Raw genomic sequence first — 14,284 nt, forward strand, 5'->3', positions numbered from 1 at the left:
ACAGTCTCCTACCTATGGTTTGACACCATCATGACAATTTCATCATGTTTTCTTTATCCTGGAACTGTATGGGGCAGCCTACTGTGAACTGTATTTTGTGTACTGGAATATATATATATATATATATATATATATATATATATATATATATATATATATATATATATATATATATATATATATATATACCAGGTGATTAGAAAGGTTACCACATCAGTGATATTGTGAGTTGATGTGGTAAACTTACTTTGTAATCACCCTGTATATATACGAGGAGTACAGGAATCAGCAGTGTGCAAGCATATTTTGCACAAATGTATCCAGACAACAAAACTGGCAGTATAATAACATGAGACAACACTCCAAGGATCCCACAGATTATTAAGAGTATAGAGCTAGCTGCTACTTAGCATTAGCTTTAGTACCATGACAACAGATTCAATTAATTACAGTAAACCTTGCTGGTTACTTTCCATTTTTTGTAATGATACAATTTGAATATTAATTTAAACATCTATATCAACATTATACAGTTTTACAAAAAAAAAACAGTTTTACACTTTAGACTTTATAATAGAAACGGTTCCAGGATGAACTGAACTGTACAAATACAAGCTATCCCAGCCTTTTATACAATAAACAAATCATGTTCAGAAATAAATGACTTTGTATTCTGATTTTCTGATCTTAAATACAAGTAAATCCTATATTGTGTATACAGCTTATTAAATTATAAGCACATGAACTTGATGTTTTTTTTAATGTCTGCTAATTACTTTTTTTCACAAGTACCCTTGGTTACAATTAATACATATTTACTCTGATACTTAGGTAACCAGAATGCATTCAAGAAACTGTGAATTGATGTACCCAAGGCTGTATACTGTAACAATCCTCTATATTATATCCTTGTTGATTAACATTTTATATTACTTTAAGGCTTTTGTGAGATTACCCCTGCAACTGTAAAAAAAAAAAAAAATGAAACTGTCAGAAAAGTGGTAATTTTGGGAACCTGCTAGTTGCATTGCAGGTGTAACTTTACAATACATGATGACTTTGTTTTAGGTTATGAATAGTTCCTGTGTTCCTATTACTATGCTTTTCTAAGTATGTTTTAAGCAGTATCATCAATGTTAGTACAGAAAATATTACAATCTAATTAAAACATGCATATTGACTGTTTCTCTGTTTCTCATTAAGTTGAATTATATGGCGTAGAAGGTTGGAAGAGCTTACAATGCCTGTAAACTTGCATTTAGATTCACGATTCTGTCCACTGAATAGGTTTACTGTTTAATTTATGAGATGACCCTCATTAAGAGAAATGTAGCATTCAAGATTACGGTGAACGAAGCGCGGTGTAGCACATAAAAAATGTTCCTGTGTTGCTTAGCAACTGACAGAGTGTAGGCATATCACTGTGGTAGAGCTAACTGCTGCACATGGCTATAAAATTAACCTAAGTTGATCCCATTTATTACACAAGTTGCTGTTGATTCAAAAATACCTTAATTGTGGTAGTGCTTCCAAGTTGAAATCCTACAAATTGTGAAAGTGCAGAAACTCTTGATTCTCTTTCATTGTTAGAGCTGTCCCCAACCCCCTTCCCTGGACACACACAAACACATAAGAAAGTAACCAGCTTCTGTTGATTTAGTACACATATAATAAGAAGCCAAATAGTAACCTGATAGGCATGGCGCTCTGCAGTACATCAAAAATATTCAAGGAATTAAGAGAGATACACTTTCCTATTTATGTTGGTGCTTAATAAATCTGGATAAAAATTAGTGTTGTTATTAAAAGAAAACAACACCACCTTAGCAAAACATATATTATATGATCTGATTGCCAGTTGCAAAGCTATTCCTTCTCTGAAATTTCAGTAGTAGCGACCTGAAACAACTGCACAAAATGCCTTTTCTTTGAATGTCAAAACTAACAATAGAAATCGTAAATGCTTATATAATGGACTTACAAAAAATATGTACATTTTACAGCATTTCCTATCGCAAAGTTCCCGACTATATTAAACTGTATGGTAACAAAGAGTGAAATAACTTATTAAACTGCCATAAAAGTAACACCTTCACTGTGTTCACAACATTACACTTTTTTGTTTTTATAAAATACTGAAATATTTTTTACAGGGGGTATTTAATTAATTCTGCAATTGCTAATGACTGCAGCTAAATGTGCAAATATATTCAGCTTCTGAGTGTGAAGATCCAACAGCTATAGACCATGAACAATATTAGCTCCCTTCTCACATACTCTGTCTGGTCTGCTGAGAGCTGTCCATTGTAACCTCGTACAACAGTTTCTTTGGCATCTCTGTAGCTTAACACCAAAGGAGGCCTTGCTTCAATGGAGGTTTCTTAGGGGAAAAAGGGACATTTTGTGTGTGTCATAGAAGGGACAATCTAATCCTCTTTCCTGGTACATCTGCTCTGGCAGTTTTGCTCTACAAATCAAAAGGCATCTTATTAATTAAACCTCCTTTTCTTTCATTTTTATTCAGCTTGTGAAATGTGACCAGGGTTTATAAAAAAAAAAAAACCTCTAGCCCAGTTTGAGATGCAGCTATCCACCAGATGGATACAGGTACTTTGTTTTCAGTCTAGATAGGCATTCTCACACTGGCAAGCTGAACGCCTTTGGAAACAATCCTTAAATGTCTCACGTTACTGATATTTATTTATTTATTAATTAATATTAGTTTACAACAGATAATATTGAACTGTGTTGACATGATAGGCCATTAAAACCATTAATATTTTTTCAGGAAGTGATACTTGGCTGCTTCAGCCCTGGATTTCCTGTAGTATCTTTAACAATCTTGGTCTTCTATTTGATGAGCTAATCCTTGGCCTTAACTGGGATATGCATTAGTTCGCAGTGGGTGGGCGGATTTTGACAAGTGTCTGTATTGTATTTTTGTTTATGGTACAGATAATATCTAACTAGAATGTAGTTACTAAAAAATGAATTGTATGGTTTAACTGCTGACATGTAGGGTGCATAGTACATTTTACCATACAATAGTAATGATAATTACAGTACATCAGCTCAATTTATTATATAACCCAAGAAAAGACTGCTAGAGTGCGTATAAAAATCTATTTAACTTTCATAACATATTTAACTTTGATTCACAATTTATGTTTTAAATATACATTTTCTTATGTCTTGTTAGCTTTATCAGTGGCTACTTTTGTCATGAATATCTTTTTTTTTTGTTTGTTTAATTGTGGATTTGCATATTTTTCAAGCATCACACTGTAGTAAAGGACTGTCTACACTTCATCCTTCCTGGTACCATACCGTACATCAACTCCTGCGGTCAATTGCCATGGTCTGGCCACAGACTTATCAAAATTACTAGAGACAGCCATGACCCTAATACAAAACTGAGTGCCTACCACATTCGCTGTCACACAGCTTCATCCTTAACCCACAAACAGACAACCCAACTGCAACTGACTTGTTGAGAATTCCTCACCGTGTAACTGGAACAAGTGGTTACCCATCAAAGGAAGAACAAAAAAAGAAAGCTGATGTAGATGCTTTACATCCAATGAAGTAAAGAAGGCCAGATCACAAGAGACCACTGTTAATCCAGTTCTACCATTCAGAACACAGTAGAATATAATAACAAGAGCAGGTTATATAAAATATATAATACACTGACATTACATATTGTATTTTCCAACAATACATACAATTATTTAGCAGTCAAACTGTATGATTACACCGTGTAACAAATTTTTAATTTTTTTTTGTTCCTGGGTAGTAAGTGTTATTTCATAATTGCTTATGCCTCAAAAGTATAGAAAATGGCTATTATTCCCCACAAACTTTGCTTTTGTGACCAGGACAGTGATATTTCAAAATATCACAATTTCCAATGGGAAAACGGGCAAATGTGTGTCTTTTCGTTCACATAAAGTCAGAAAACAAAACAAATATGAATCCAAATTAACATGTATTTATACTAAAGTAATACAAAAATGACTACAAAAGATTTAGAAGTGAGTAGTTTTTCGAGATTTACGATTATACTGTATTTACAGTATAATATATATAGTCACAAAAGCAAAGTTTGTAGGGAATAACAGCCATTTTCTATACTTTTGAGGCATAAGCAATTAGGAAATAACACTTACTACCCAGGAACAAAAATTGTGTTACATAGTGTTATAAATCTTATGAAGACATATCAGTTGTAAGACACAATCCTTTATATGACTGTAACAGCTATGCAGAATCCATGATGAACTCAAAACACAATTCACACACCTCAATGGAGCATTTAATCAAGTTACGTTTACCCAGCACATTTTTGAACAAGGACAAATGAATGAAATAGAAAATGTCTATTCTTTGCTTTTCAGAGCCTGCTGTTAGCAGCCTTTTATTCTCTCAAAATCGACAGCATAAAGCTCGTCACAGGTGGAAAGACACCGAGTTTTGTGATCTTTTGATATTTCCAGTAAATTTACACAGCTTTGTTCTATGAACATGAAAGAAACGTCTGTACTGCAGCAGCACTTCTGTAAGTAGGTGAAAATTATTCTGCCAAGCAAGAGAAATAATGAATCATTACAATTACAGGCACAATATATCTGCTGGTTTACTAGTATGTGATTCAATTTTCTTGGAATTGGCTGCTCTGATTTGTAAATGTATTTTTGCATGTGGTAGAGCAAGTGGCTTCAACACATATTTGAGTGGGAAGATCAAGGGAGTTCAAATCCCTTGCTTTAGGTGACATTTACTAGTTCAAAAACTATCAAAGGGAAAAGTTTGTTTTTATTTATTATACAATATCTGGAAAGTAGGCCTCCCATCACATGGTTTTAAAACTGTGCAAATTCTAAATTCATGGATTTATAAAAATATTTTAAAAAATAAAAGCATTTTTTTAAAAAAGCAACAATATATTGCAACATAAGAAATCCAGATTCTGAAATCTAGCAGATACTTATGTATAAACTAATTTAAAGTATTTGTCTGTGAGTGTACTGTAAACATATCACAACATTCAATTATAGTATAAATTGCTGTATATATTAACCCATATAAAAGCTATTGCAATTATTTAAAAAATATAGAAATACATAAATCCTTTAATTTAATCCCTTAAAATCTAATAAATGAAAAACACTGATATTGAGTATCACATATCCTATGCCCTTTGCTCTCCTTAGTTTTGTCAGAATGGACGTACTTCTTGTATTGCTCTGAGCAAACTCTTAAACTCAGGAGAAATGTTTAAGGAGATGTTTTAAACTCCTGTAATTGGATTGTTCATGCACTAGGCTTACAATATGTCCAGATAACCTTTTAATAGTAAAAAAAAATCACACAGACTCATATAATTTGAAGTTTTAATAAATCAAAGCAGTATTCATACTCCTTCGGTTTATTAAATGCTTAATAATGGATCTAGTGGTTGCAAGCCACTCCCAGATAATAAGCAATCTGGGTGTTTCCAGTGCCTTTACAGGTTTAACAGCATTAATACTTCAATGCAGCAGTACAAGTATGGTTATCATATGCTTAGCCCTTAGGCTAGCCATAGAAAAAAGCTAAAACGCCCACCGCTAAATCCTAATATATCACTCTCCAAAGCTAAACTATAATTCCTATACCTTATAGCAATGATATAAATTCAAAATTATTCTTACCTTCCACTATATGGAAGTGTAGTTGTAGAATACAATGTTAAAACAAGAGCTGTATTCAAATGCAGACTTCTGAATACGAAACAGCAACCAGCTTTTTCAAAGATCCTCAGAGCATGGACCACACAACTGTAGTTAGCAAGTCGAGTGATCCTTGATTGGGGTTTTACCTGAGCTTTTATAGAATTTCTGTTCCATTTAAAACGCTAGAAGACTAAATTAAATTATTTGTTTTGTTTTACAACCCTTATCTTTTAAGTGAATAATATTTTTAAAAAGTACTGGTGACTCCTTTTCTAAAATGAATTGGACATGATCTCCTGTTCCTTGTGTTTAACCCCTCCTTCCTCTACAAATTAGGTGAACTGGAGTTTACAGGGTCCTTGCTACCAAGTACATAATGATATATGTGTATATGTGAGAGAAACTTTTCCTTAATACATAACACCAGCTGTTACAAATATTATATATATATATATATATATATATATATATATCTATATATATATATTAATATATATATATATAGAATATATGTGTGTGTGTGTGTGTGTGTGTGTGTGTGTGTATATATATATATATATATATATATATATATATATATATATATAGTAACACGGCAGGGAGGGGGTTAATATTCTCCCTGCCAAAAACATGCATATGCACAATTTTGTTTAATTGTTGGTTAATTGTTATTGCCAGTTGGCAGTTATTGTAAATTAGAGCCAACTGGCAGGTATAAATAGTCAGCAGACAGTCTACTCGAGGCTGCTAAGTAGAAGGGAGCACAAGGTGCGCTCTGCTCCCGAGCAATAGTATACATTGTAAGTTCTGCATTAACCTGTGTTGTTTATTTGTTTTATGCCCGGTAAACTGCTTAGCCGTCCTGTGAGCTAGTCAGGGAACTGCAGAATTGTTTAGTTAGAGCTCCAGAGGAGCTAAGTGTTAGGTGTAGGTTTTGTTTATTTTAGTAATTAAAAGTGCGCGTCAGCGCTATTTCTTTCAACCCTGTGTGCTGGTCATCATTAAACCCGAGCGAGCAGTGTGATGAGTCCGGCTGTTACTATATATATATGTAAAGTTTGAGAAAAAGGAAGACTGCTGTGTACCAAAATGAAGGTACTTAAAAAGATAGAATAATTGATTACTATAAGTCCTTCATTGGCTGAATACAAAAAAAACAGTACTTTAAAAAACTAGTAGTTTTCTAAAACAAAATTCCAGAATGTTGATGATGTTGATGATCTCAGAATGGAATTAAGATATACTCAACTACTAGAGTCTTACTTATATCTATTTCTATTATTTCATATATATATATATTATATATATATATATATATATATATAGTGGTGTGTGTGTGTGTGGTGTGATGTCAATATATTAAATCCAGTTTACACTTTATTGTCTCATATGCAAACTTAACAGTTCCTCTGATATAATAAAACATTTACACTTATATTCAGTTTGAATTATTCTAGAATACCTGTGTTTAGCTTAAAGACTACTTTCAGATCAAGCTTACTTCTTTTCTAAATAAGAAAATTGATCGTTGACACATTCATGAGCCAATTAAACTAGATGCTCATTTTCTGCCTTTTCAGTCTTCCTGTAACAAGACTTTTTTTTAATTCAGTAGAACCGTAAACAAACAAAAACAAATATTGTTTCTATTTATTAAAAACATATTATTTCCCTTCAGTTTTTCATTTATTAATTTTTTATATATATATATATATATATATATATATATATATATATATATATATATATATATATATATATATATTTGGAGATTGCTTAGTTACGGTAAAAGCAAATAGGTCTTTTTAGTTTAAAACATGTTATGTCTAGAAAGGGTTACTTTTTTCTTTTGCTATATGGCAATACCTAGGCTCTGTGTTCAGTTCCTTAAAAACTATGACTTCATTTTCAAGTAAATTAAATGGGATGCCTGCTGCGGCCAAGGTTGGGCGTGCGATAGCTCACATTAATGTAAACATAGGGGAGGCCCTATGTTTTAGGTCTGACCGGCTTCCAAGAGTGTATGCACTCTAATAACAAAGGCATAAACAAGCTGAACTCTAACTATTAATCTCATCTTTCAACAATAATTATTTTATTTGTATAAGTTTAACTGTAAATGATTGTACAACACATATGTCTAATTCTTATAATCCTTATAAATTGTAATTTTATTTTACTCTGTTGGTATACACAGAAGGCAGGAGATTAATTTTAATTAGGCAACTGGTTGGCAGCAAATGCAACCCTGAATATTAACTTAGGACTGCTATACTTTGATACAGACTAACATCCTCGTGCATTTACTGAAGTTATTATATTAAGTTTCTTATTTTGAAATCTCACTGTTCTATTTATTTAAATACTTTAGTTTTTTCTTACTGTAATACAACCACAGACATTTCTTAGTTTGATTGCTTCTGGCATATTAACTCTGTCCATAGAGGAAAAATATATACCTGAGGAAAAATATCTACAAGTTAAACCACTTTTGAGTACACACAGGCTGAAACCTTTTCACTATTTTTGTGACCTTTCAAACAAATCATTTGCACCTGAGCTGATTTAGGGCTACAGTAGCAAAGTAAAAAATAATTATGCAACTGAGATTAATCTGTTTTTCTCTGTAAATCTTACTTATTTATATTCTATATGCATTTTTAACTTTATCAATGTGGAGTAGTTTGTGTAGATTCTACATGTAAAGTCTAATTTTAAAGCATTGTGGAGTACGCTCAGGTGCCAACAAAATGTGAAAACTTTAGAGAAGGGGGGTGAATACTTCTGCAAACCACTGTATCTGAAGACCAATGTCTAGAACCAGATTTTCCTAGTACATGTCCATGTGGCTCACCTGGTAATGGAATGGCTGCGTGATGTGCAGAGTGTCACAGTCAGAGTGCAGTTTTGCATCCTGCCTGTGTGACAATGCCAGAGGGAGCGTTGCATTGACTCTGGCACAGAAGATTAGATTTACAAGATGTTTGATGGTAATTGGATAATTTTTCATATAATAACGTTATGAATCAGTCTGAGAGGTAAAGTACTTTGATGGACTAGTTCATTAATTAATGTGAAGTTCGAACATAGTTGGACCTAAGTGTTTTTTTTTAAGCTGTCACCAAGCCATCACTTTCAATTTACAAATACGGTGATGGCTTAATGGTAGCTTCAAACACTAAAACACTGCGATGTAATGTCATGAACACATCCATACTGAATTGCATTTAAAGCCACATTCATTCATAAAAATCTTTTTTTTTTTTTTTTAAATACATATTGTTAATTGTGTATTATGGTAAGCAGATAAGATGCAACCCTTTCCAATGCACTGTAAACTACACAATAACCATTCAGACAGTAGATGGAAATAGATCTGTAAAAATTGCCATACATACCAGCACATTTCGCTCTACAATATTATTAATGTTAGAAAAGAATGTACATACTGTATAAGTACATACAAGTCATGCAGTATGTCAATAACGAATCATTTTCATTATGTTAACTGCTGCTCGCATCCTAAATAATTCATGGAGCTGGCAAGAAGACAAAACACACTTCAAAATTACAACGCCCGTAAAGGTAACTGGAGAAGAGAGTAAGAAAAGTAAACTAAAACAAGCCGAGAAACCTCTGCCAGTGTCTTCATCAGTGGAACAGGAGAGTAGACATTCTCACAGCTTTATAGTATATGTGTTCACACTGCATTAATGGAAGAACATCATTAATATCATATATCTTAATAAAGGGCAAGCAACATCTTAGTATGTATTATGCGTAATATATATATTATATATTATATATATATATATAATATATATAGATATATATATATATATATATATATATATATACTATACATACCCACACATGCACAGAAGTACAGTACCAGTGTACTACATTTTCTCATTTTGATCAATAAAGTTGTTTGAAATCAAATAGTGTCCCCTAGTGGTAAAATAAAACAGTGCAACAACTACTGGAACTTCAAAGTCAAAATATGGACACATGCACAGTACAGCTTAATCAAACCAGCAGAAAAAAAGTGTCTAAATGCTGTGGATCTCAGAGCACACAAGTTATATGTACTCGAAACAAACTGCTGAAAACATATTACAGTGCCCCCCCCCCCCCCCCCCCCCCCACTGTAGCTGGGAGCCATAGTTAAGAGCGTGCTAATTGCGTTCCGCTTAATAACGGCACTACTAGTGTTAGTGTAATGGCATTATGGGGCAAATGGAAGCCATGACTGTACTGCCTTATAACTTGTTCCTTAGTATAAAGGGCCGCCATATAAAGGGGAGCACAGTATCTGTACCACTTACTTGATGTGTACCTGTGATATTAAAGATGTTAGAATAATGCACACTTTACTAAGAGTTCTTTTTGTTTGTTTTGATTAACTTTTTTTAGGAGGAAGAGTATGGTAAAAATGGTGTGCTCCTTGGCAAGTGTTTTAGACCCCAGCTATCATTTCAGACCGAACAAACATTTTTATAAAGCCCAATTCCTGGTATTCAATAAGCACTGTTTTGGTCTTACACAAGGCCATAAACTTGCAGTTCCAAGGAAGCAGAATTAAAAAATTATATCAATTCTGTGCTTCCATTGAGATAGTCAGTGCCTCAATATGCACTTTCTGTAGATCCTGTTAGTGAGCTCAGGCAGAAAATGACAGATTCGTTGCAGCGCTCCAAAGAAGTGAACAGCAATGACAGAAATCACAACACCATATGGACAGATTCCAATTATGGCAAAGGCAATGGGAGAAAGAAAAAATAAAAGCTCAGTGATTATCCTTAAGCTAATTTCAACATTATTCATTGTAATAACCAAGGTCCTGCCAAACTTGCATGTCAATTCTGATATTCCAGGTAGTTCCTCAAGAACTAGGACAATACAGTTATCTGGCACAAACAGCAGCTACTCCCTTAGAGTCCATACTGAGACTTGCACATGCGGATGTCACTGACAAGTTTTTCCAGGTCATGCCACCAGGGCTTCTTGACAGAAAATATAATGACCTCCTTACACAGCCCAAAGACCCTTTTTTCCCAGCACTTCTACAGTGCTGAATAGACTTCTTATCTTAACATGCATGGTTTGTCTTAATTGCAAACACTTCAAAAACTTAAAAGCAGAAGACAAGATATCAGTTTACATTCAATGATGAAAATGCAGCAGGCAATTTAGAAATAGCGGGTAATATATATATAACAAATGTGGCTACATCATAATGTAAATCTTTTAACACAGGTACACACAAAATGTTTTTATTGTTTTTGGACTTACAACTACAAATAAAACAGTGAAAAATGTTTCACAATACAGTGAAATAGAATAGTTTGAAGCACACTAACTATAGCTAACATTGTAACAGCTGATAGGAACTTTTTGTATTTCAATATATATATAATATAATATATAATATATGTTTTTTTTCGCATCTAAGTTCTTCCATTATTTCTATAAGTTTACACAGTACCAATGTGTATGAAATCTTACACTAGTTGTACTTGTATATATATTATATATATATAGATCTATATTATCATATATATATATATTATTATATATATATATAATAGTACTTCCGTCAGTGTGCGTCACCCGTCTCCCCTCGCCGCGGCGCGTCAGAAGATAAAATATTTTCAACTTTCGCCTGCCATGTTCGGTGTGAACAGTGGTCTGCAGCGACTGCAGAGCAAAGTGCAAGGAGGCGACATGCACGCCGCGTCCGGTTCTTTTTTGTGAACACCCCCTTGGGATAGGTTCAACAGTTTGCTCAAAACGTTACCGCTGGTGGCCAATTTTGGTTTGGCTCTATTTGGATGAAACCCATCTGCTACTCTTCATCTAGAGGCTTGGGTTAGGCCTATAAAGTAGCAGTACAAAATATCTGTTAGTTTTCCTTCCCAGTCATAGGTTCCATAAAATGACTTAATACAAAAACTAAACATATTTCATCAGTGGGTTTTTTTTTTTTTTTTTTTTTTTTTCAACATGCATAAAATCAAGGTCAATGGTCAAAACATAAAGGCATTCAAAAACTCAATTTTTATTATTAATTTGTTATACATTCAAACCCTTATGCTAGGATAAAAAACGAGTCTGTTCAGGCTAGAATTGGAGAGATATGTTACCTGCTAATAAATGAATCACATTCAAATTCTCCCTCTCAACGTCCTCAATTACCTTCTCCACCTCTTCGCCCACATGCACTACCACTTTTCATGTCATCTCAACAGATGTTTATTCTTAAATGCGAGACCTTGCTCTTGACTTATTCCATAAATCACCATTTTATCATTTCCTGCCGCAGATTCTTTTTGATATGTGGATAAACTTGCATGTTATGGTAGCTCAGTTCGCTATGTCTGAGTTGCTTTGTTTGTCGATATACTGCGTTTGTCCATGATATCTGCAATTCTGGTTAACTGGCAAGCTATTATTTCCAGATGTGCATTTTGTGCTGAGGAATGTACAGTTATGAGCTCTTTAACATCTTGTATTTCTTTAATTAAACCAGCCTGCATTGATGCAATTTTTTCAGTAGGATTTGATAATTGGTCTGATGTAATTTCCCCAAATGCTTCTAGATTTGGTTTATTTTCATGTGTAGACAGATCCCATTCAGAGCTCTCGGTCATTGACGTGGTTTGTTCCTGATTTAGCAGCTCATCATCCTCTTTGTCTTTTCTGGGCATTGTAGTCTCACTGTCAGTTTGTACATATTCAACATGTAAGTCTGTGGTGCAGGCTGCAAAAGATTCATTGCTGTCATCAGACTGGTTCTTAACTGTCTCTTCATTTTCACGCAAGGACAAGTGAGATGATGGAATAAATATTTTTTTTGCTGAAAGTCAGAATAATATTTGTTTAGTTATAACGAATCCTAATTAGAATGCACAGATAACTTCTACGTGTGCCAGAAGTTAGATCACAGTTGACTATAAAAAAAAAAAAAAAAAAAAAAAAAAAAAAAAGTACCTTTTTTAGGTTCAGCTACGCCTACCCCTCTGGAGATTTCTTCCCCACGGATATCAAAGGTTGAGCATATGGCTTTTTCAATAGAGGTTAATGGTGAGCAAGCAGCTTCTCCAGCATTTTTAAGTCTCAAGTTGAATGAAAAATGTTTATTTTTAATCGCTGTACGTATATCATACCAGCGTTTTTGGCACTCTCTACTTTGCCTTTTGTGAAACCCTAATGCAGAAACATCATTACTTATTTTCTGCCAGAGTTTTTTCTTTTTGGCTGCAGCACCATGGCCTGATTTAAACAATATTTGTTTGTATTGCAAACATAGTTGAATTAACAGATTGTTTTCTGTCTGTTTAAATCGAGGATTTTTAATCCTAGACTCCCTTTTACTGCCACATTCACCTTCAGAACTGCTTCCAGAGGCCATAACCAATTGCTACCTGCTAAACTAATTAACGTCACCAGCAGGTTATTTTAATGTATGTAAAGGCGCAATTGGATGTGTAGCATTCAGGTACTCTCAACTTTTTTTTTCTTTTATTAGATCAAAAGCAAATTTAACATTCCAACAACTAGCTAAAACATGTGATTACATAACTGTTTTTATGTTAGCAGTATTGCATTTTCACAATTCTGTGGGTGATGATATTATGTAGTTTCCTGTGAATGAAAAGGGGACAAGTTAAAAGTTATATTACTTCTAAAGTGTGGGTTTGGGTAAATTAGTTGTTCTAGTTTGACATAACAACAATTATTGGACTCTAGATCATCCCGCAAGGGGGAAAAATGGATAATCAAAATGGGCACCTGGTACTACTTCACAAACGTTCTCATTATGTGGGGTATCGGTTGCAAAGCTTTCATTTTCGCGTACGCATGACCTACCATGAAACCATTTTCTAAACCCTGATTCATTTCTATCTTGTTGTGTGAATAATCTAGTGCAACATATGCTTTAAATAAGACAGTAAGTGTGGGAATAAGCGCCATTCCAGATTTTACTATGACAAAGCATGTTTTCATAGGTTACAAATACACTTAAAAACAAACAAGTAGAAAAGCTTAGTAGTTTCACAGCATGTACTATGATACAATGGTTAAACAACTACAGCATGTACGTACTGCAATCATAATCACACCTATATTTATATTTCTCCCAGTGAACTTTTTCTTGATTTTGCAAAACTATTTAAACTGCCTATTATTATTGTGGGTGTAATGCACAGCATTAAGCATACCCTCTACAATGATGCAAAAACTGTACAGAGCTTTATGTATGACGAGTGTGAGACCTTTCTTGAAAAGCAAAGCAACAAAAAAACTGAACCTACTCTATTTGATACATGTACACACTCCGATATGTCACTGATAACTATATTGGTTTGCAGCAAATCACTTTTTAGTAAAGTACCCTACCTGAGTTCTGCAGTAGTGTATTTTAAGTCAGTCAAGGTGTAGTTTATATCAGTGATCAAAAACAAGAGGTACCAGCATTTCCTTGTCAGCAAATGTTTTCTGCTGTCAGATCGGACAGTCTGGCTACCCAATAAAAATGCGTCAAAAGTAGGCGACTGATTACAGTT

At 33.7% G+C, this 14,284-nt stretch overlaps 1 protein-coding gene across 1 annotated transcript; it reads right to left on the reverse strand.

Moving 5' to 3' along the window:
- Nucleotides 1–11,549: 11,549 nt before the first annotated feature.
- Nucleotides 11,550–14,233, reverse strand: LOC121318326. The gene is made up of 3 exons (XM_041254854.1): nt 14,118–14,233; nt 12,708–13,361; nt 11,550–12,573 (listed from the first exon to the last, which is right to left on the reverse strand). Exons 2-3 carry the CDS (start codon nt 13,126–13,128, stop codon nt 12,089–12,091), a joined length of 906 nt encoding a protein of 301 aa, XP_041110788.1. The 5' UTR covers nt 13,129–13,361; nt 14,118–14,233; the 3' UTR covers nt 11,550–12,088.
- Nucleotides 14,234–14,284: the final 51 nt, after the last annotated feature.

Source organism: Polyodon spathula, chromosome 7, assembly GCF_017654505.1.
Source record: "Polyodon spathula isolate WHYD16114869_AA chromosome 7, ASM1765450v1, whole genome shotgun sequence".
NCBI classification, from domain to species: Eukaryota; Metazoa; Chordata; class Actinopteri; order Acipenseriformes; family Polyodontidae; genus Polyodon; species Polyodon spathula.

Excerpts from the sequence above, each read along its gene's own strand:
- LOC121318326 (XM_041254854.1), bottom strand. The coding sequence starts at position 13,128 with ATGGCCTCTGGAAGCAGTTCTGAAGGTGAATGTGGCAGTAAAAGGGAG. Across the intron at positions 12,574-12,707 it reads CGTAGCTGAACCTAAAAAAG|CAAAAAAAATATTTATTCCA; the intron begins GTACTTTTTTTT and ends TCTGACTTTCAG.